Source organism: Mustela putorius, unplaced genomic scaffold (genome assembly GCF_011764305.1).
Source record: "Mustela putorius furo isolate JIRA1106 unplaced genomic scaffold, ASM1176430v1.1 tig00000596_pilon_pilon_pilon, whole genome shotgun sequence".
In the NCBI taxonomy this organism is placed as follows: Eukaryota; Metazoa; Chordata; class Mammalia; order Carnivora; family Mustelidae; genus Mustela; species Mustela putorius.
In genome coordinates this window covers 4,105,562-4,127,108 of record NW_025421428.1, presented here as the reverse complement: position 1 = coordinate 4,127,108, position 21,547 = coordinate 4,105,562, and the positions used below count along the sequence as shown (strand labels likewise).

At 53.3% G+C, this 21,547-nt stretch overlaps 1 protein-coding gene across 5 annotated transcripts in view; it reads left to right on the top strand.

Moving 5' to 3' along the window:
• Positions 1-7,013, top strand: part of TTLL11 (tubulin tyrosine ligase like 11) — a 230,512-nt gene extending 223,499 nt beyond the window's left edge. For all 5 annotated transcript variants that reach the window (XM_045082352.1, XM_045082349.1, XM_045082348.1 and 2 more), the window contains one exon: positions 1,626-7,013. In XM_045082352.1, coding sequence (XP_044938287.1) covers positions 1,626-1,918 — 293 coding nt within the window. In that variant the 3' untranslated portion in view covers positions 1,919-7,013. The remainder of the gene's footprint in view (positions 1-1,625) is intronic.
• Positions 7,014-21,547: the final 14,534 nt, after the last annotated feature.

Genomic DNA, 21,547 nt, shown 5'->3' with positions numbered 1-21,547 from the left:
AGCTTTGATGGACTTGGAAGGAGACAAAGAAACAGCTTCTTTGCTCAGCGCCAGTTCCCAACACGAAAAGAGCTCTCAGATCCCAGGGTCCATATATAATCCAGGATTTACAGACTCCAGGCCAGGCTTCTCCCCGAGGACAGCAGCCTGAGTAACGTGGTGAGCCGGGAAGCAAGGCCACTGGGAAGGTATGGATTCGCAGGGGTGAAGCCGGCCTCCTCTACAATACTGAGCGTCACCTGCCCTGAGGAGCCCAGGAATCCCATGACTTTGAATCGTGGGGTTCATTTTCACTTGGACATTGAAAAAGACTCAGAACTTTTCATGCAGTGCAACTTAGTTAAAAGAAGTGAGAGTTAAGGGGCGCCTGGATGGCTCAGTCGGTTAAGCGTCTGCCTTTGGCTCAGGTCATGATCCCAGGGTCCTGGGATTGAGCCCCACGTTGAGCTCCCTGCTCAGGAGGGATTCTGCTCCTTCCTGCCGTTTGTGCTCTCTCTTGCTCTCTATCTTGAATAAGTAAAATCTTTAAAAAAAAAAAAAAAAAAAGGAAAGAAAAGAAAAAAAAGAATCGAGAGTCAAAGTTTGAATTCCCAAGGTCACTGTTATCTGGCCTACATGAACGTTCAGGGCGGAACATTCATGACCTGATGTTCTCTGAATGTTCGTTTCCTCATCTGTAAAGTGGGACGTAAGAACACTGATCTCAAAAAGGTGCCGTGAGTGGCAAGGTCAGTAGAGTACCTACCGCAAACTCATTTGTCCATCCATTCATGCCCTCGTGTACACATTCTACCTGGAGCCCCCAGGGTCTGGTGCCAGGGGACGAGTGTCGAGCTGGAGCTCACAGCCCAGCAGGGAAGATAGAGATGGTTGAAGAACCGACCGCACAAACACGGAAGACGGCGTGGTCGGTGCTGCGAAGGAAAATGCAGGAAGCCGGTGCCAGGGGCCACATCTAATCTGGGGATCAAGGAGAGCTGGAGATTTTTGAGCTCAGGTCCCAAGGACGAGTAGGAACTTGGGAGGCAAAGTCAGAGAAGAACGTTTCAGGGATGTGGTCGGACTGCTGTCTAGAATATCATTTTGGGTAGAGAGAAGGGGGTCAGGTTTATTTTACTCTTTGAGATGAAATCTACATACAGCAAAATGCACACATTTTAAGTTTTGACAAGGCACCCACGAAACCAGCACCTCTGTCAAGAGCTAAAACCTTCAGGTTTCTCTCCGTAACTTTCTTGACTGTTAGAAAACTTAGGGACTGGGTTTTAAAGCAGACATGTGAGGGCGGTGCGGAGGAATAAGGCTTCAGGCCAGGGTTGAAATCCCAGCTCCGCCACGTTCCACCCACGTGACGTGGCCCAGCCAGCTCCACTTCTCTGAGACTCAGTTTCCCTGTCTGTCAAACCGTGTGAATTAAGCCTACCTCAGAGGACTGATGAGGGGCTTGAATCCGCAGATGGTGGTGAAGGCCCGGCTGTGCCCGGCACAGGGTAGGCACTCTGGGAGTTGAACCCCAAAGCTGAAGTTTCCAGAAAGGAAGTGGGGGGGAGCGGGGGACGGGGGGAGGCGGCCTGGCGTGTGCCGTGGGGCCTTGCCCTGCTCACCGCTGCACTCTTTGTCCACAGGCATGTGCTTGCAGGGCTTTGTGGAGGCTTTCTTTTACCTGGCTCAGCGGAAGTTCAAGATGCTGCCTCTCCACGAGCAGGTGGCCTCGCTGGTCGACCTGTGCGAGTACCACCTCTCCCTCCTGGACGAGAAGCGCCTGGTGTGCGGCCGCAGTGGCACGTCGGGGGGCCGGGCCCCAGACAGCGGCACCCCCCAGGAGGCCGCCGCCTCGGCCCCGCTGGCACAGGGCACCCCCCCGGCCTGCACAAACAGCGCCCACAAGGTCTCCAACTCCAGACACGCGCTGTCCTGAGGGCCTCTCGTTGCTGCAGATGGAGAATGAGCCCCTCTGGGCTGAAGAGAACCTTCTGGGCTTCTGGCCCGCAGAGAGGGGAGGCCGGCTGCAGAGAGCCCCTGCGAGAGAGCCCCTCCTCTGCCCCTTCTCATCTCCACATGCCGCTCAGCCGCGCTTGGAGAGGCGAATGATTCCACGCCCGCCTTCCTCTTGGTGGCCCAATGATTCATGAGTCATCGGTGGACATATGACATCCCCAACGTGACAGATGGCAGCGTCTATTCTGGGCTCACAGGAAGCAACAACCGGGCAGAACTGTTGCGCTGGGGGCACAGGGCAGCCGGGACCCCCAGCCTGAGCCGTGGCAGGAGACCCTGAGGAAGCCAGCCCGGTGGGGGGCCGGGGGGGTGCGGTGCCGGGGCCTCCGAGAGAACTGTTCAGTCCCAGGGACATCATGTTCATTTCCTCCCAGCGAGCTGTGAGAACCAAATGGCGCTGGCACGCGGGCAGACGCGACTCTCCCGTCCCCAATCATGTGCTTCATGGGTGCCGTGAACAGATCGGCCTCGTCTATTCCTTTAGCTTGCCTGTTCCTGCAGTGTTCGCTTTGTTGTTAATTATGAAATAATTAACCAAGGAGTAACTAAGGAAGGCTCTGAGAGTCTTAGAGCTGACGGGAGCCTCGGAGGTCATTTTGTTTGATTTTGTTTGAACTTGATTCCAAAGCCGGTGTCCGGCGGTCACGTGGCTTCTGATGGCCCACCCTGCACAGATAGGGCATGGCCAGCTGGTGGACAGCAGGTGCTGCCAGAGGACCCTGGGTGGGTGGAGGACAGAAGACCCTGGGGAGGACCAGCGAGAGCAGGAGCATGATGTCCGAGGCTCAGGTGGTGGGCACGGCATGAGGGAAAGCAGGGCCCACACGCTCCCTTCCACGAGACCCTTCCCTTGTCTCCATCTGTGTCCCCAGGCAAAGCCCTTCTCAGAAGGGAAGACTCAGAGGCCTCCAAAGGTGGCATTTTGGAAAACCAAGCCCTGCAGAGCTCACTCTGGGCTGTTTGTCGACCAGAGCCACCTGTAATGACTTTGCTTTCCCAAACAGACAGCAGGACAAGAGGCCTAAGTTGGGAGGGGCAGGAGGAGGCTGAGGCTACTGAATGCCCCTGTTTGGGAACAGTCATCAGCCTGACTCCCCAATCACCTTGGGTAGTTTCCTACTGCTGTTCCCATTTTCAGATGGGAAAAGAAAGGTCTGGGTGGGGGGGGTCATCTATAGTGTCAGCTTGGTCCAATTCTGTTGGTCCACCCCAGAGCCCCGTTTCCTTTATGTCCCTATGTGAGCGTGACTCCAGCTCCAATCCCCCCAACCCCCCGCAACTGCTCCGGGGCAGCCCGGGGTCTCCCAGGACCCTGCCCCCTCTCCTGCAGTCCGGTGGTCTGGGCCAGGACCATCCGTGTTCCTGAGTGGCGCTGTGAGGGAAGCCATCTGGGATGACCCCAGGCCCGTTCTTCAGTCCCTGTCGCTGCTGGAGCAAATGGGCTTCCCCGGGAAAGACCCAAGTGAACATGTGTCTCACACTTGCTAGCAGCTGGGAGCAGCACAGAGGCTTTGCAACAAAGCTCTGACTTTGTTTTCAGAAAGTAATCACTTGCCAAAATGGAGTGCAGTCTTCAGGTCCAAATCAACCAAGCACATTGGATTGGGGGGGAGGTCAATAGGTTGAATTCGAGTGGCATGGTTTGGGGTGATTTGAAAATGTCAGTTCTCACAGGGAGGAATGTCCTGTCCCCCACCTTTGCACGTCATCTGCAGGCGGGTGGCTCTGCCCAGGACCCCCAGATCACTTTCTCAAAGGAGCCCCACCTGCGGCCAGCACCTGGAGCCCTGCACCCCGCAGTGAAATGAGGCCAGTATGCAACAGACAGGGCGCTTCTTTCTCAATGCTGCTGAGCAGGGGGGATTAGAGGCTGCTCCCTCACTGGAGAGTGATAGACTACCCCACCGCCTGGGGCCCAGGGGACGCCCCCCCATGGACAACTGGCCAGCGGTGTTGCCGGGTGCAGCTGACACGAGAGCAAAGACGGATGTCCCCTTTCTCCTAAAGAGAAGAGCAAGAGCTGGGGAGCCGGGGTCCAGAGATGTCCCATGAGAAGCTGAGCCCCCTGTGCTGTGCCCTGTGTTACCCCATTTCCAGGATCCGGCCCTCAGGATCCACCCCCTGGCCCTCTTCTCCCCTAGTGCCCCTTCCTCCCCTTCCTGCTGAGTCTCACACACACACACACACACACACACACACACACACACACACTGCAGCCAAAGTCCCTGAAGGGCCCACACTTCCAGAGTGGGTTCAGTGAATGGTGAAGACCAGGCTCTCTGAGCTCTGCCTGGGGGACACCACGGGGCCACGCCTGTCTTGCTGCGGCTGGTGCCTCGGCCAGCGTCCTTCCCCTTCCACACTGGCCGTCCTGCTCCCTCCCTCCATCCTCCAACGAGACTTCTCCGCTGTCACAGCCAGGAGCTCTGTCCCCACAGCCTGGCCAGTGTGGAGCCCACTCGCGGTGCTTCTAAAGGCGCAAGGGAGCCAGCGGGGCTGTTAGCAAGCACCCCTTATCGAGCCACATCCCAGGTGCAGGGACAGAGCGTCCCGGAGACAGAAGCCTCCATCCCCCAACAAGGGCCCTCTTGTTTCTCCTGGGGGTCCCTGTCCACTCTCCCCAGCTTGGACTTCATCTCCTCCTGCCTCTCTTCCTGTTCAGCTCATCCTCCATCCCCAGTGGCCCCGAAGGAACTCAGAGAACCCCAGAGCTCACCACTCAATCCCCTAATTCAATCAGCTGTCATCTCTGTCCAGATTAAGCCTCTGCTCCGTAACCCAGTGTTCAAGGCCGCTCATAATCCCTCCCCTTCCTTCCCTTCCATCAGGGCCCCCACACACCAGGGGGCAGCCTCAGCCTGGCCTGGTCCGGGTCCTGGCCCCCATGCTCCTGGGGCCCTCGCCATCTGTTGTTGCCCCCAAACCCCCGCCCTGTCCCCGGGAAGAGAACGTGCTGTTTCCGGCCACCATGGCTCCGGGCCCAGGAAGAGGACCCGCTCCGGGCTCCCCCTTTTTTTGACCTCAGAGACTAAGGCTCGCCGGGCTGGATGACACACCCTACAGCTCCTCCCTTGAGTGGGGCCGTTTCTTCACCTCTGCAGCCGCCTGCGTTCGTCCATCCATCCGTCTGTCTGTCCGTGTGGGGTTGGTGAGCTCAGAGATAATCCCCACATGAATGTAGATGCTTGGGGCATGTTGGGGGGGTGGGGGGTGGTGCTAGGACTGGTTTGGGTTAGAGCCCAGACCTTTGGAACCATGTTCCTGCCTTTCTAGAACCAACTCCCTTTCCCACGTGACGTTAGCAACACCTGTTCCGCACATCACAGTTTACAAAGTCTGGTGCAGCCATCCTGCCCTCGGATCCTCCAGCCACGCAGCGAGGGGTGGGGTTCTCACTACCCTCGTCACAGACAGTCCCAAGCTCGCGGCTACAGAAGGGCAGAGCCGGGACCCTCAGTGAAGCCCCGTGCTCCTTTCTCGGCGCCGTGACAGCTCTGCACAGAGACTCTGTGCTCCCAAAACCCGGAGCGGGGAGGCTCTGGAATCCCCTTCAGAGATGTGGGAGGCCGGTGGGGGGTGTGGCTCAGCTCGTACCCGGGCTTCTGGGAGCTTCCAGGGGCTGCCCACCTGCTCCTCTCGTGCTGCGCACCCCAGCGGGGCTCCAGGGGCCGATTGGCAGGTCCCTCAGCCACACAAGGGGATGACAGGCCCTTACTCACCTGGTCCCTGGGAGCCAAGACAAGAAACAGCAAATGCAAACACAGCAAACACAAAAACACACAAAGGTGAGGCTCGACAGTCTCTGGTTTCTGAAAAACGTGTGAAGGGAGGAAGGAAGACTTTCCTTCTTGAATGTTGTCATCCGTCAGGACGAATGAAGCCCAAACAGTCACCTCCTCTCCCTCTCCACCTCACCCTCAGGACACTCGAGGCTGAAAAATGGCCTCAGCTGTAGCTCCAACACGTGCAACTTGGACTGGCAGAGTATTGTGCCGAAATAGCCTCCCTCTTTTTTTCCTTCTTTTTTTTTTTTTTTTTCACTTCTTGATTAATGTCCTAAACTCCTCGGCCCTATAATTGGACACTGAGCTTGAAATGACCGGCGTTTGAGCAGCTTCCCTGGAAGCTCAGAAATGATGAAATCTCTTGCTGGGGAGCTGGTGTCCCAGCGGTCGAGGGAGCCGTTCTCCTCTCTCGGCGAGGTCAAGGGACCTAAAACCCACCTGGCCCTGACTGAGATTTTTGGCCAGTCTTCAATTCGGTGTGATGAACGGGAGAGGGATTTTCCCAGATGGCACACCGATTTCTCCCTCATGAAATAAACCCAAAATGTGTTTCCCTTCCCAGCGACGAAGGAGCTCTGCAGAACATTCACCCTACTCCATTACCTCCGTCTGTAGTAACCAAAAGTCTTGACATTTATATAACTAGGAAAACCACGCAGCCCAATGCGCTCTCTCTCTCTCTCTCTCTCACACACACACACACCATCACGCTTTCGTATAAAACGGCAAAATTACTGATGATTCTTATTTCTGGCAATTTCCTTCTGAGTCTTATTTAGAGATCCTAGGAAAAGGGGCTCTGTGCAGCCCTAGGATGACATAACCTGTCCCCAGAGGCTCTTGGGAAACGACCTCTGACGTGAAGGTGCTTGCGAGGATTCCGACCAGGACCAAGGTCCTGGGCCTTGGGGGACCCTGGCTGCTCCTTGCTGGGGCTCCCCTGGGACGCTCCCAGGCTGCAGGAGCGAGGCCTCGGCCCGGGATGGAGGAAGCCAGCCTGGATAGTTTCCCTGCAGAACCTCTTGCATCACAACGGGAAACCGAAGACCTGCTTTTGCTGCCCTTGTCACACTTTCTCACCGGCGACTTCACTGCCCTCTCTCTGCCCTCTTTCGGACTCCTATGGTGGCCACGGTGTCCTCATGCCCATGAAGAGCCTGTCACCAGACTTGTTGTCTGAGAGCTATCTTGACAAATGTCTGTTGAAATATGCTAGAACGGGCCGGATGCCAGAGAACCCTGGTGCCCACCTGGACGTCCCCGCCAGAGGGGCCCCTCGAGGTGCCGCGGGGGCCTCGCGCTCCAGCCGGCCTCCCTCCAGGCAGGACTCTGCTGCAGCTCCTGCCTCTGAAAAGCCTTTAAACACTCTTTATTAAATTTTCATGGCACATAAAATCAAGGTTCTGTTACTTGGCCTCAGTTGTCTTGGTAACTTCGTAAAATGCAATAATAAAACAAAGCCGAGTGTTGCTAAACACAGGCTCATTGTAGAAACGGCTGCAAAGTATTGACCATTCCTTCCACACGGTACTTTTTCACAGCAAATCCACTGGGGTGGACAATGCTTGTTCGTTTTGGGTCAATTGGTGAGAAAAGGGCTCTTTTTTGATTTGTTCCTCCCCTAATGGTTCCTGTTTGCCTGGGAAGATAAATATTGCCCCAAGGAAACTGTGCGATCCCAGGGGGAGATGAAAGGAGAAATTTGGAATATCCCCCACCTCTTGGTCCGCTGAGGACCGCCTGCCCTGCGGAAGGAGGGAAGTGCCCCCCAGTGTGGCGCCCTATGGGAGGCAGGTTGGGACAGCTGCCCTGGGAGGGAGGGTGGCCCTTCCTGCCCCCTGCCTCGAGTGTGCAGCAGCCACTGTCCGCAGCTCCAGGCCAAGAAGGTATGTAGGGAAACTCTTCCCTTGCGGGAAGCTCCAGGCCGGACACCTCCCTGGAGAACTGAGCCCTTCAAGCTGCGCGGGAAAGGTGATTGCTGGTGCTGTGGCTCACCTGGTGGCTCCTTCCCTGCGAACAAAGGTCTTCCCCACTTCCTGGCACCACCTCTCCCCTGGACTCTCGGGGAGCAGCCTACGTCTGCTCTGACAGCAGCCCTCATGGGAAGTGAAAAGCAGATAGCCCAAGGTTACACTGGGATACCCGCTCCCGCCCCCAAAATCCCACCACTCTGTGGCATCAGGGAGGTTCATCTCACAGAGTGCCCCCCCCACACAGCAGGGGCCATGCAGGCTGGCTCTGACCCCAGGGGACTCCTTTGTTCTTCGGCCCCCACGTGCTCCATTTTAGGAAAGCTTCCGATGCTGTGCATTCCCTGTGCTCCTCCTCTATGCCAGCCCTGGGTTCTGGACTCCCGGGTCTGCGGGTCACAGCTCTGCCGGGTGGCGGAGCTGCCGGGAGGCCGTCCCGCAGCCTCAGAAGTGACATCAGCCTTGGCCCTCTGCAGCCGGGCCAGACACATCTTCGCAGGGGTGAGTGGGGCCATTGGAGCTGTAAGGGTTTCTCCATACCTCTGCCTCCCTCTAGAGCCCGTGGGTGTTTGGTGGCACCTCTCAGGGCTCAGTCCCCACCTCCAGCTCTAGCCCAAGCAGCCCCCACTGTATCTCCCACATGTAATGGACTCAGTGACAAGCTCGTATCCTTGCCCGCTGTTCATCAGTTTGACCAGTAGAGCGAGGGAAGCCCAGAGAGGGGAAGGGCCTTGCCCCAAAGGCCCAGCAAAGCTAGTGATGCCAGGGAACGCCTCTTGGGGGAGGGAATGTGAAGAGAGAAGCCAGCGCCAGCCCAGGGGCCTCTAGGGCGGGAGGCAGGAGGTCTGTTCCCAAAGTCCATGGTGCCTCTCGGCTCTGAGCTGCTTTACGGACGGAGTTCGCAGGTAAGGAAAAATCTTCACGTGCCACCATCATCTCTTCCAATTTCTTACCCGCAACAAAGCTGGGGACCTTGGGGAAATAACTTGTACAAAGTTATAAACACAGCAACCTCTCCTGTCCCCCAGGCCCCGCCACCTGATCAGCTGTGACCCTACCATGGCCCCAGCTACTTGGACACGGGGAACGTACGTGTGTCGTTCAGGCGGTGATTCTCGGTTTCTGGGCTGGTTCACACCAGGGCCCCAGGGAGGTTCAGGGCTCCCCCAGGTAGAGCGGCTTCTCCCACCCACCACAGAACACTTTAGGGGCCGGGGGTCCCTTGGAGGCCGGTGCTGGGCTCATTTCTCACTTGGCTCTAATCACGAGACGCTCGAGACGTGATCTGACACACTCTACCTTGGTAGCTGCTCCCTGTAATTTAAATCTGCTTTGCGCTCATTCTGGAGCCCGCTGCCACAGCATCAGGGGCACCGGGCCCCTTGCCGCTGTGCTCAGTGAAATGTAGCCCAGACCCTGGCAGGTCATAGGTCCGCCGGTGGGGCCTGCAGAGGCCAGCAGGAGGCAGACACTTATTTGAAGCAACCTCATGTTTTAGCTTTAAAACTCCCAGAAGTACGGCCTTCTTCATATTATGTCCTTATTTTAGTCAGAGTAGGCTACGTGATACTGAAGTGACAACGAATACCTCCAAATCACAGTTGCCGAACCCAGCGGAGGGTGATTTTTCTGCTCGTGCAAACCTGACTTGAGTCAGGGGGCAGGATCCAGGCCGCTTCCAGCCTGGGCCCTTTCCTCTCAGCGGCGGCTTCCTGGGTGTCTGTGAGAAGATGGGAGGCTTGCAGGGGTGGGGTGCTCAGGGGGCGCTGACTTCACCTCTGTGCATAAGCCCTTGGCCGGCACCGGATCCCAGAGCCGCAAGCTGAGGGCACAGACGCTGGGAGATGAGTTCCTGCTGCCCACCCAGCTGGAAGAAACAAAACGGGACTTGGCGAACACGTAGTATCTTTTTTATGGTTTTTCTTCCTCTAAATCTTCAAATAAAATTGCTGCTCTAAGGAAACAGTCATCCATTTCACCTTAGAGCTGTCCAGAGTGTCCCCCCCACCCCGCCCTCACCTACTGTCCCTTTGAGAAGCTCAGCACCGTGGCTTTGCCAGACTCCAGAGAGGACGAAGGATCTCGTCTCTCCCCACCGAGAAACCCAATGCCAAGCCTGTCACTTAGCTGCAGCTTGTCTCCAAGATCTCTGGGTAGGTCTCCCATCACCTGGAAAACCCAGTCCGAAGCTCGTGAGCCCTGAGGTTTCCCCTTGAAGAGGAGGGGGGCTGGGCCCAGCTCCCAGCATGGCTGAGGCTCTCAGACAGGGTGGAGTAGCACCCTCAGGCTAGAGTAGCACCCTCAGCCCAAGTCTTGGGGCCCCCTGGCCTGGAGACAGGGGATCCAGCCAAGCCGGCTCTGGCCGGCCTTGCACACGGACCCACAGAGTGAACACAGACGCACAGATCGAACGCGGTGCAGGGAGTGGAATGTCGGCAGGGCTCCTCCAGGAGCAGGTGGCAGCTGTGCACAGGGCAGGGGGGAGGGCGTGTCCCCCAGATCCCCAACTCACCAAGCACACACACTGGCCAGACCATGCCGGACACACGCTATGGGTTTGTGCGTTCATCTAAAAAGTTCAGGAAATGGACAGTCCTATCATCACCCCATTTCACAGGTGAAGAAACTGAGGTTCAAAACCAAGGCAGAGGGGCTTTCCCGAGGCAGCTCAGTTTGTAAACGCCCAGGCCAGTTTGAGATCCCGGCCTCGTGGAGCCCCCGCACTCCAGATGGTTCTCAGCACTGCCGGCCTCAGGAGTTGGGGGGGAGGGGCTCCCCCTTCACACGGTGCTGAGTTCTGTCAAGGAAGGTGTCCCAGAACGTGTGGGCGTGGGAGGTTCTGGGGGAGGCCTTCAGCAGCACCATGTCAGCAAATGTTTCTCTGAAAAAGCCCTTGCACAGTGTGGTAAAATCCTTGAGGAAAGGCCTTGCCTGCCCGTCTGTGCTTCCTGGAGGCTGCCCGAGTCCGGCCAAGTTTTCGGAGCAGGGGCCTTGGGAACTGCTCAGCTTGGCCACAGCCATAGCCGAGGGGAACTGTGGCACGGAGGCCATTGGCATAACGGTGCCCACGTTATGGACCGGCTTGGTCGCAGGCACTGGAATCCCGGCAGCCCTGGCGGGGAGGCTGGTGGCATCACTTTCCTTTTAGAGCCAAGGAAGTAGGGATTCAGAGAAGCTTCATGCCTTGCCTAAGGCTGCGGAAGGCCGCCTTTCCGGCCCGTAAGGCCACATGGCAGGCCAGCAGGGGAGGGAAGCAGCTGTCCACATTCCTGCAGATCAGAATGTTCCAAGCCCCCTTCCCCTGGGGCCCCAGGCATTCACGCACACAGCATCGCGGCATCCAGAAGGTCTGCCCCGGAGCCCGGGCTCCTGGCTCCACAGCCCCAAGAGAGGCCACTCACGCCGGGTCTGGAAATGACACTCCCCGTCTCAGCCCTTCTCAGTGCGCTCACATGCTGCGGGTGAAGTGGCATTCGGAGCAGGGGAAGGGGAAGGGACAAGGGCCTCGGCAGAGAGGGGACTTTCAATGCGGGGACAAAGAACCCTTGGTTTTGGGGCCAGCCAGGAAGTGTTCATTCACATTCCACATTCTTTGCCTAAAAAGATATGGAGGAACATTGTACATCTTACGTAGGCTTCCTTTAAAAATGGCTTTTAAAGAGTTCTGATTCCTGTAAGATATCTGGGGAATTTACTGTCAGGAAAAACCAGTCCCCAAGGACAGTAGGTAAAATGCCAACCCCACTGCATGGGAAAGACACTCAGCCCATCTGGGCTTCACGTGGTTGTTGTTGGTTTCAAAGAAATACACAATGGAGATGTAAACATCACACACACACACACATACACTTAAATGCACATATGGCACACATGCAGATAGACGGCTAAAACAAGTAAAACGGCACAGAGATGTTCAGTCATACGCAGTCTCCCTCCACCCCGTCCCTCAGTCCTCCAGTCCGTCCCCAGAGACAACTATCGCTCCCGGGGGTCTGTATGTTCTTTCAAAGACAGTGCGCGCACACACCAGAAGTCGTAGGTATGTGCCTGTGCCCCTTTTCCTCTCTTTCATACGCTGCCCTGTACTCGGCTTCCGCCACGGGGCGTTATTTCTAGGACGTTGTTTCAGGACACCGACGCGGAGGCAAGCCTCAGTCTCTTAACGGCGTTAGAGCGCGCCTTTATACAACGCCCTACAGCCGCTTCTAATACGGAGTTCGCTTAGCTGGTTCCCAGGGGAGGCATTCACATTGTGTCCGGTTTTCTGTTATCCCATAACGGGGCTCTTCTTTATGTACACGCATCTCGATTTACCTGTCCAGCTCTACCCAAGAGGATGAATGACCAGGTCAAAGGAGACGCACACTTTAAATTGCAATCGATAAATTGTTCAGGTGCCCTCCCAAGACACAGGACCTGCTTTTGTTCCCCCGACAAGGTGTGAGAGGGCCAGATCCCTTCACCCTCCCCAACAGAGCATAGTCTCAAAATGCCCATTTTTGTCAATGGATGGGAAAAAACGACCCTCTAGTATTTCCTTTTCTGTGAACTGGTTGCTCCTGTTCTTTGCCCATTTCTCTGCTAGTCTTTTTCTTGTCGATTTGTAGCATCTCGTGGCAGATGAGAAGACTTAGCCTTTTGTCATATTTTTGCAAACTATGTGTTCTATCAGGGCCATTTTTTGGCAGCCAACTGTCTTCCTGCCTCCAACACACTCTCCTCAGGCTGCCAGAGTGGCCTTTCTGAAATGCCAATCTGATCACGTCACCTTCCTACCTCGAGATGGAGGACAGTGTCCCATCGTCGGGATCCAGCTCAAACGCCTCACCTGCTTTGGGGGGGACCTCCATGTGGGGTCCAGCATTCCCCAGCCCTGACCAGCAGGGCCACCATGGGAAACCGGGAAGATTGTGCCCTGCACTGGGGTCAAGGACACATAAAGGAGAACCCAGGGCGCCCCCTATAGGCAAACCAGGGGGCCACCTGAGAGTCCCTGCCTCTGGGTCCCATACATCTGACCTGAGCTCTCCCAGATTTTTTTTTTTTTTTTAAAGATTTTATTTATTTGTCAGAGAGAAAGAGGGAGCATGAGCGGCCAGAGTGGCAGGCACTTCCTGCGTTCCTCCCCCAGGACGCTGGGATCATGACCATGCCCTTGAGCCACCCAGGCGCCCCAGCTCTCCCAGATTTTTACCATTTCCCATACGCCCGGGCACTTCCGTTCCTCCCCGGCTTCATCCATGCTCTTCCTTCTGCTCCCAATGCCCTTCCTCCCCTGTGGGCCTGGGCAGCTTCTCCTCCAGGTGTTGTGGCCACTATCTCTGCTCGAGATGGGCTCACCCTCCCCTGTGGCCACACAGCCCTCCTGTCACCCCTTGAACCCAGGTCAAGGCGAATCTCTCTGTAGGGCAGGGCTGTGCTCTTTGATGTCTGAATCCCACGGCCAACCAGGGCCCCGCACGGAGGAGGAAATGCGGAAATGCGTGTGGAATGAATGCCCGAGTGAAGGAAGGCCGGAGAGCAGGCAGGCAGCCTCTGACTGCCAGACGCGGTGGACATGAAGCGAGCTGCAGACCCAGAACCTCCTCAGCCTTTCAGCCTAATGGAAAGTCGTGCATCTACCCAATAGGTTCTTCTTTTGCATAAATATCCATTAAACACTTTGCAAAATGCAAATTTTTAAAAAATGCAGCAGACCGGTTCTTCCCAGGTAATTAGAGTCTGGCCTGTGAGTCGGCAGTGAAGGCCTTTCATTAGTAGGTCCATTGCTCTTTTCCGATAATAAATTAGGGCCCATTCAGGAAGCAGGTTCTCCTTCTTCCTCTAATTCCCCCAAAGGGGCATCGTAGGAGGACGCAGTAGGCATGGGGCCAGGCACAGCGGTCTCTGCCATGGGAGCCCCCGGGGAGGGAGCGGGGAGCTAAGTGCAGATGGCTGTGTGGGTTGGGGTTGGGGTTTCCCCACTGTGGGGGTGGAAAGCAGGGGTGAGGAGGAGGCAGGGAGAGGCTGGCAGGAGAGGCCAGGCCCCGCAGTCCCTGCTGGCCCGAGGAAGATTTCTTCTTTGCTATCAAAGAGTGTTCAGAGGGGCTTGTGTTTTAAAATAAACAAACTTCGAAATTTGGAGGGTGGGCTAGGCAGCGTGGGTGGTACGTGTGGGTGCGAGGCGGGGAGGCCAGAGTCCAGGCAGCGGGGATGGCGGCTGTAACCCGGCCAGGGCTCTGGGGACACGGAGCACAGACACCGCGAGGGGACATGGGGCACAGACACCACGAGGCTCATAGGAAGCAACACTGAGGGCACCTCCCACAGCAGGGGCTTGGCTGCCGCCTCGCCTCCCTCTGGGAGGGCAGGGCCTGTGCCATCCTGTTGGCACATCTCAGTGCACAGCTCAGTCCACAGCAGGTGGAATGTTCTGGAAGTGAATGAATGAACGACACAGGTGGGAGCGGAAACGCTGAGTGAATGGAGGATTTGACACGCGGGGAAACCGACGCTGTAAGTCGTGGGGTGGTGTGTGATCCGGGGAGCACCCTGGGCTGGGCCAGACCCGGCTGCAGGGCCAAGAGAGAGGCCACAGGCGGCCCCCCCCCCCCCCCCCCCCAGGGCCACAGGGAAACCCAGCTCCTCCTACCTGCTCACGAGGACTTGTCATCTCCCGGTTCACAGGCAGGAACAGGCACGGTCCCAGTAAATAAATCTGGGCCACTTTTCAGCATCGTTTAACGTCCCCGGAAGGTTGGGTCACGTGGCGTCCAGCAGCAGCCCATTAGCCGACAGGCTGAAGCATATCGTATTGGATTCCACGGCCCGCGGAGCCTGCGAGAGCCCGTGCTGCTCTGAAACCTGCGCTGATTTATTACAACGTGACCGTGCTGCTTATTTCCCGGGAAGAACACGTGCCCCTTGCCCTTGCCAGGACCGGTTTTCCAAACCAGAAGCAGGCGTGGGAGGGTCTTGAACCCACTTCTTGTGTACAGGTTGAGAACAAGAGGGAATGATGAGCAAAGGAGCCCGTGGGGGTTGGTGCTGAGCGCTGGGGGCTGAGCTTGGGTGCCGCTCGCAGAGACATGATACCAGGCCCCCTGCTGCCCTCCTGCTCTGCCCTCTGCCCGCTGCCCTGGGTCTGTCTGCTCATCGCCCTGTCCCTGGCTTCCCTGGCCCTCACGCACGACCACAGAAGAACCTGGAGCCAGGCCGGCCAGGGGCTCAGCCCCCGGATCTCACAGCCCAGGGGCCCACAGGCCGGGGCTTCTCCCTGCAGCACGGGCCACACACTCTGGCCACAGCTCTGCACCAACCAAGACAGAGAACACACCCATGCGGGTGTACAAGCAACAGGGGACAGAGTCACACACGGAGACACGCCCACAGACACCCCCTCGCATCCTGGCGTACACGGTACACGTAGCCCACATGGACACACAGCACACCTCTCACAGCAGGCACACCTGATACTCACACACACATGTATAGTCACATACACACTTCCATACACATTTTTGATTTCTAAGCAGCAGATTAACTTTGTTTTTTATTGAAGGCTAATTGACAGACAATACCCGATGAGTCTCGGGTGTACATCATAGGGATTCGATATTTTTTATACAATATGAATGATCCCCTGACTAAGGCCAGTGACCATCTGTCACCATACAAAGTTATTACAATATTATTGACTATATTCCCCATGTTGTACATTATATCCCCATAAACCTTTGTTATTAATTCCTGTTTTAGTTGCTCTGTGGTCAAGAAACACGACTTCCTTTTTTGAACCTACTCTGTGCCAAGCACTATGTCAGTGCTAATTATGGAAAGTCGAATAAATTTGGACTCCAGAGCCTAATAATGGAGGAGAGAGAAATCCACATGGACAATTTGATGCATGGGTGGCAGAGGGAATGCCAGAACATATATTTTCTTTAATGTATCATATTTTTTTTTTCTACTTGGGTTGATTCCTTTTTTTGTTAATTACCTAACCACTTCTAGGAATAAAAAAAAAAGAGAGAGAGAGATTTCAGTATCACACCCATTTGCTTTCCCTGAATCATCAGCATCGATGGCCACATTTGCATTTATTGCCATTTGTAGTTCTTCTCTGCAGCTTGCTGTTTTTCTGCTGGGATTAATTGTTTAATTCTTCAAATTTCCAGTTATTTGTCTTTTGCAATATTCTTGGATAAGACTCCAAGCCGATATTCTGGGATGAAGCATGACTTTGACTTTCAAGCACGTGCGTTCTGGGTTTTGCTGTCGGCGATGATATTTTATATCCCCAAGGTTTTTTTTTTTTTTTTTTTTTTTTTTCAGGCTGCACCCACCCCTTAACGGCACACTTCTGTGGATTGATGAAGCATTATTTGAATCATCTGAGAATTCATTCAGGATGGCTGAGGCTCTTGCGCAATCCTGACACGCTAAGGCTTGGGGCACCGTCGGGGGCAACGCAGGACTCTCCCTTGCCCTGTAGAGAGGACTGTCTGAGAGCGAATCTCCCCGAGGATCTGCATACCATGTTGGCAGGCTCAGCCATTCCCTCCACTCAGTCCGAGCCTGTGCCCCCCGCCCACTGGGGGGCCAGGATGGGGAGCAGCTCCGTTTCCCCCCTGCAGGTGTCTTTCCCTTCTGCTCAGCCTATGGTGGCTCTTCCTGCCTGCCTGATGCAGGGGCCCCCTGACACCTGCTATACTTCGGATTCCGTGAAATCAGAGACTTACGTGCCAACTCCTGATACCTGGAAGGTGACTATGTATGTTTGTGCGCACATGTGTATGCGTAAGGGTGCATATTTGTACTGTACGTGTATGTGCATACATACACACATATTTATACACACATACACAGATGTTTATTTGTTTCCTGGCTCTGCCTGCTGAAAAGGTAAAAAAGAAAGGATGTTCTAGTGGCTCTCAGGTCCTGGTCTGTAATCCCAATCCCCAGAGTTGCTCAGGGAGATGAGTGATCCAGAGCTGGAGGAGAGCAGGTACAAGGTAAGCCTGAACCTGTTATGATGCTAAAAATAAGGCAATGGTTCAAAAAGACATTGAGGATGTCAGGGGACATGGGCACCAGCGTGAAGGGCCTCCTGTGGCCAAATCTGGGATTGTCTGAGCACCAAATAATTAAGCAATGACTTATAAACCCTTAAAAATAGGACTTCGTGTATCCATATACCGATAATAAATAAATACCTGAAGAGAAAGGAGATCCTTTGTTGGCAGCAAAATTCTGAGCATCAACTGGTAAGGGAAAAGGGCTGCTGGCATTGGAAAATCATCCTTTGTAGCCATCCTAGTAAAGGCTGAATCAATCAAGAATCGTTAATGGTTGCTAAATCTAGGGGGACAGTTTGATGAAGAGCAAGATATTCGCATGGTCTCAAAATGTCTCCCCCATAGGCTGCTTATTAGTTGGAACCAAGACAGAAGGAAAAAAAACAAACCAGTAATTACACGATGGAGAAATAGGACCATACCTTGATCAGATGATCAAAATGAACATCACCCGTGAGGGAGAGACGGGTATCATGTGCTTTCAAATAGGACAGAATATGCTCCCCGCATTATTTTGGCCAAGAATGAATAACCAGAAACTAGCCACAAGGAAATATCAGACAAATTGCAACATTGTATTTCCATTAAGGAAGAAGGAGGGAATAGTTGGCCGCAGTCTTCCAAAACTCAACACGGTAAAATAGAGAAAAGCCATGGAAATATTCTGGATTAGCAGAGAGTAGAGACATAATATCTAAACACAGTCTTGACCCTCCACTGGATCCCATGCTGGAGGGAAAAATACTATAAAAAATATCACTGATTCAACACAGAAGATCGGAATGTGATGTCGGATTACAGTATGGACTGATGCAAAACTGACTGAGGTTGATGACTATCCCTCGATTACGCAACAGAGGATCTCCAATCTTACTGAATGCACACGGGGGGAACTTAGGGGTAAAGGACCATGACGTATGTCACTTATCTTCAAAGAGTTCAGAAAAAATTGTGGGGGGTGGGGTGGGGGAGGAGAGAGACCAAATGATAAGGCAAATGGGATAACAGCGTTACTAGGAGAATCTGGGTGTTCTTTGTATTATTGATTTCAGCAAATTCACTGTGAATGTGAATTCTATCCAAAATCAGAAGGTGGTTGTTTTTGTTGTTATTTTTTTAAAGATTTTATTTATTTATTTGACAGAGAGGGAAAGAGAGCACAAGCAGGGGGAGAAGTAGGCAGAGGGAGAGGGAGAAGCAGTTTCCCCACTGAGCAGGAAGCCCGACGTGGGGCTCGATCCCAGGACCCTGAGGCCATGACCTGAGCCAAAGGCAGAGGCTTAACCCACTGAGCCACCTAGGTGCCCCTCGAAGGTTTTTGGGTTTTTGTTTTGTTTTGTTTTTTGTTTGTTAGTTTTTTTAAACTTGTTTCCGGGGCTTGAAATTTTAGACTATGTGCAAGTATAATAATTTAAAAAAACAGGAAGGAAGGAGAAAGAGAAGGAAGGAAGAAAAGAGAGAAGGCACGCAGGTACGCAGACAAGGACAGCTTAGGAGAAGGATTGTATCTGTCATGAATTGTTCGGTGTCCATGATCTACTGCCAAGTGAAAAAAGCAAACTGTCCATTGGTGGGGAGTGTGATTGCATTTTTGTCTTAAAGATATTAGTTTTGGGGACCTGAGTGGCTCAGTGGGTTAAGCCACTGCCTTCGGCTCAGGTCATGATCTCGGGGTCCTGGGATCGAGTCCCGCATCGGGCTCTCTGCTCAGCGGGGAGTCTGCTTCCTCCTCTCTCTCTCCCTGCCTGTCTCTCTGCCTACTTGTGATCTCTCTCTGTCAAATAAATAAGTAAAATCTTTTTTAAAAAAAAAGGATTTTAAGATACTAGTTTGTATGCTCAGGAGTAACGTCTGTCAGAGATCTCAATCAACGGTTCACAAACGATTTCCATCAAGAAGGGGATTTGTGAAGGAGGAAATCCCTTTTAACGTTAGAGGTTTCTGTTTGTTGTGGTTGTTTTTCACAGGTGTCAGGAAAATTTGTGGAAGACTTCAAAATAGGAAACAAGGATTACCCGACTCCTGGACCCGGAAACTGCTTTTCAGTATCCTTGAGCTACTTTTCAGCTCCTTCGATCACAAAAACCTGATTAAAAGGCATATGATTTGGGCAGGCGGGGGGAGGGGGCTCAGTCGGCTCAGACTGCCATCAGCTCAGGTCCTGATCCCAGGGTCCTGGGATCGAGCCCCACATCGGGCTCCCTGCTCAGTGGGGAGCCTGCTTCTCCCTCTGCTCCTGCCCCTCTCTCTCTCTCATGAATAAATAAACAAAATCTTAAAAAAAAAAAAAAAAAAAGCATGTGATTCTTATCCCTATTTGTAGGTAGAAACATAGATCGTGCCCAGTGGAATGCCCTTGATCATGACCCCAGGGACAGACTAGTTTCACATCTATTTGTAACATTTGTTCAGCATTTGTGATTTCCCATTATAAATGTGGCTCTTTAAATTCTCCTCCAAATGGGTTGTGACAACTGGCGGGTTTCCTCATTAATTAATGAATTTTAAAAATGCTAAACATATGTTCACTTTATTTGCGTGAGAGGCATGGTTTCATCGTTTTAATAAAATGTATCTTTTAACACAAGCATTTGTTACTTTCATAAGGAAAGGTAAAATCTAGAAACATTTAAAAAAAGGCAGTCCAGAGATTCTCCAGAGAGCCACATCAGAATCCTGGGGAAGTGTGGGAGGGGGTGCTTCTTCTTCCTTTTTTTTTTAAAGATTTTATTTATTTATTTGTCAGAAAGAGAGAGAGCACACAAGCAGGCAGAGGCAGAGAGAGAAGCAGGCTCCCTGCTGAGCAGGGAACCCGATGTGGGACTTGATCCAGGGACCCTAGGATCACAACCCAAACCAAAGGCAGTAGCTTAACCCACTGAGCCACCCAGGCACCCGGGAGGGGGTGCTTCTGATCTCAGTGCTGATTCCCCGATGGACCGGAAGCCCAACTTCATGCACCAGCATAATGTAAACACCAAGTGTGGGCACCCCCATCCCGGGACCCCACCCAGCCTTCCCCAGGGATCCTGTGCCCCCAGTGAGTGGGGCTTCCGGGCCCCTCATTGTCACTGACCCAGAGTCACTGGCTGGCGGGGGGAGGACGTGGCCAAAGTCAGACCACCGCCCTCTGGGTAAGGGATTCTTTCTGTTTCCGACGGACTAGGCGTCTCAGAGAGCAAGACATCCTCGGTTAATTTGTTTTCTGGGCATTTCAAGGATATATAAAAAACAAAGAAATGCCAAAAGAGAGTCACAAGAATAGCAGTAAATTTTAAAAATTTATGTTGCATACATGAATGTTTTAATACGAATTCAATAAACAGTGCTGCGTAGTTGTCCTGCTCATCAGAAAATAAGACCAGGCTGGTGTGTGACGGGTGTGCTCTGGAGACGGCCTCTTCCCCTTGCCGGGGATCGAGGCACCACCCAGACCATGCGGACCACCTCTCGGGGGGATCCAGGTGTGAGTGCCCATGGAGAAGCAGTTTCAATTTTGTATATTTATTGCATATGTAGACACTTTACTGAATTGTGACTGGTTGTTGGCTGATTCCCAGGGAAATCCCAAGACAACCCCGTCTTTTGTCCTCTCTTGCCTGGTGATTATAGTTGGCTGCTGAGGCACAGTCCTACAACCGAATCTTAACTTCTTACCGCATCGGGTATGTTTCACTCTTAAGGGTGATCTTGGCTATTGGCTTGAGGTAGTCTTTCTTTTTTTTTATAATGTGCTTTCATTAAAAAGCAAAAATACATTCAGAAAATACTGATAAGCACGGGGTGGGGGGGGGGCAGAATACAAGTCCTCGACCCCTCTCTGTCCGTGTTTTGCGACCAGCTCAGTGTACGTCCTTAATAATAGTAATTGTTATTTTAAGATCTTTTTTTAAAAAGATTTTATTTATTTATTTGACAGAGAGAGATCACTAGTAGGCAGAGAGAGAGGAGGAAGCAGGCTCCCTGCTGAGCAGAGAGCCCAATATGGGGCTTGAGCCCAGGACCCTGGGATCATGACCTGAGCCGAAGGCAGAGGCTTTAACCCACTGAGCCACCCAGACGCCACTTATCTTAAGATCTTTATGAGAATGATTATTATTGCTCCCAGAGCAGGTAATGTTCATTTCCGCATCAGCACCTGTGGACGGACAGGGGTGACAAACAGCATCTCTGCGGACAGTTGCAGAGACGGTCAGTCCCACCTAGAGTCGGGGCTGTTAAGACAAAGCAGACTTGCCCCAGTCCCCTAAGCTCACATATCAGCAGACATCAGACTGAAGCCCAGGGTCCCTTACGCCCAGGCTCAAGCTCTTACTTACCCTCCACTGCCTCTTAATCCAGATTTGCTTTTGCAAATAGATTTTAGAAACTAAATTCCAATCCTCCTGGACATACGGTTCTGTTACCAGCTTTTACACCCAATGTAGTGTTAACAGCTCTCGCCGTCCCTTGTTATTCCATAGATTTAATGGCTGTCCAGCTTTTTATTACATGGATAGGTTTTACTTGTTCTTAAAGAGCTCTGTACCAAAACAAGCAATGAAGACTGGTTGGGAAATATGGACACAATAATAGTACGAAGCAGAGGGCCCGTTCTCCTGTCCCATCCTGCTGAGCCCCACACGGCGGAGGAAGTCATCACTAGTTAGTAGCATGTTTATTTCCACGGCTCGGCTGTGTCACTCACTGTGTAATTTGTTTTCCTTTAAAGGCTTGGGGGCATGTGGATCTACTTCCT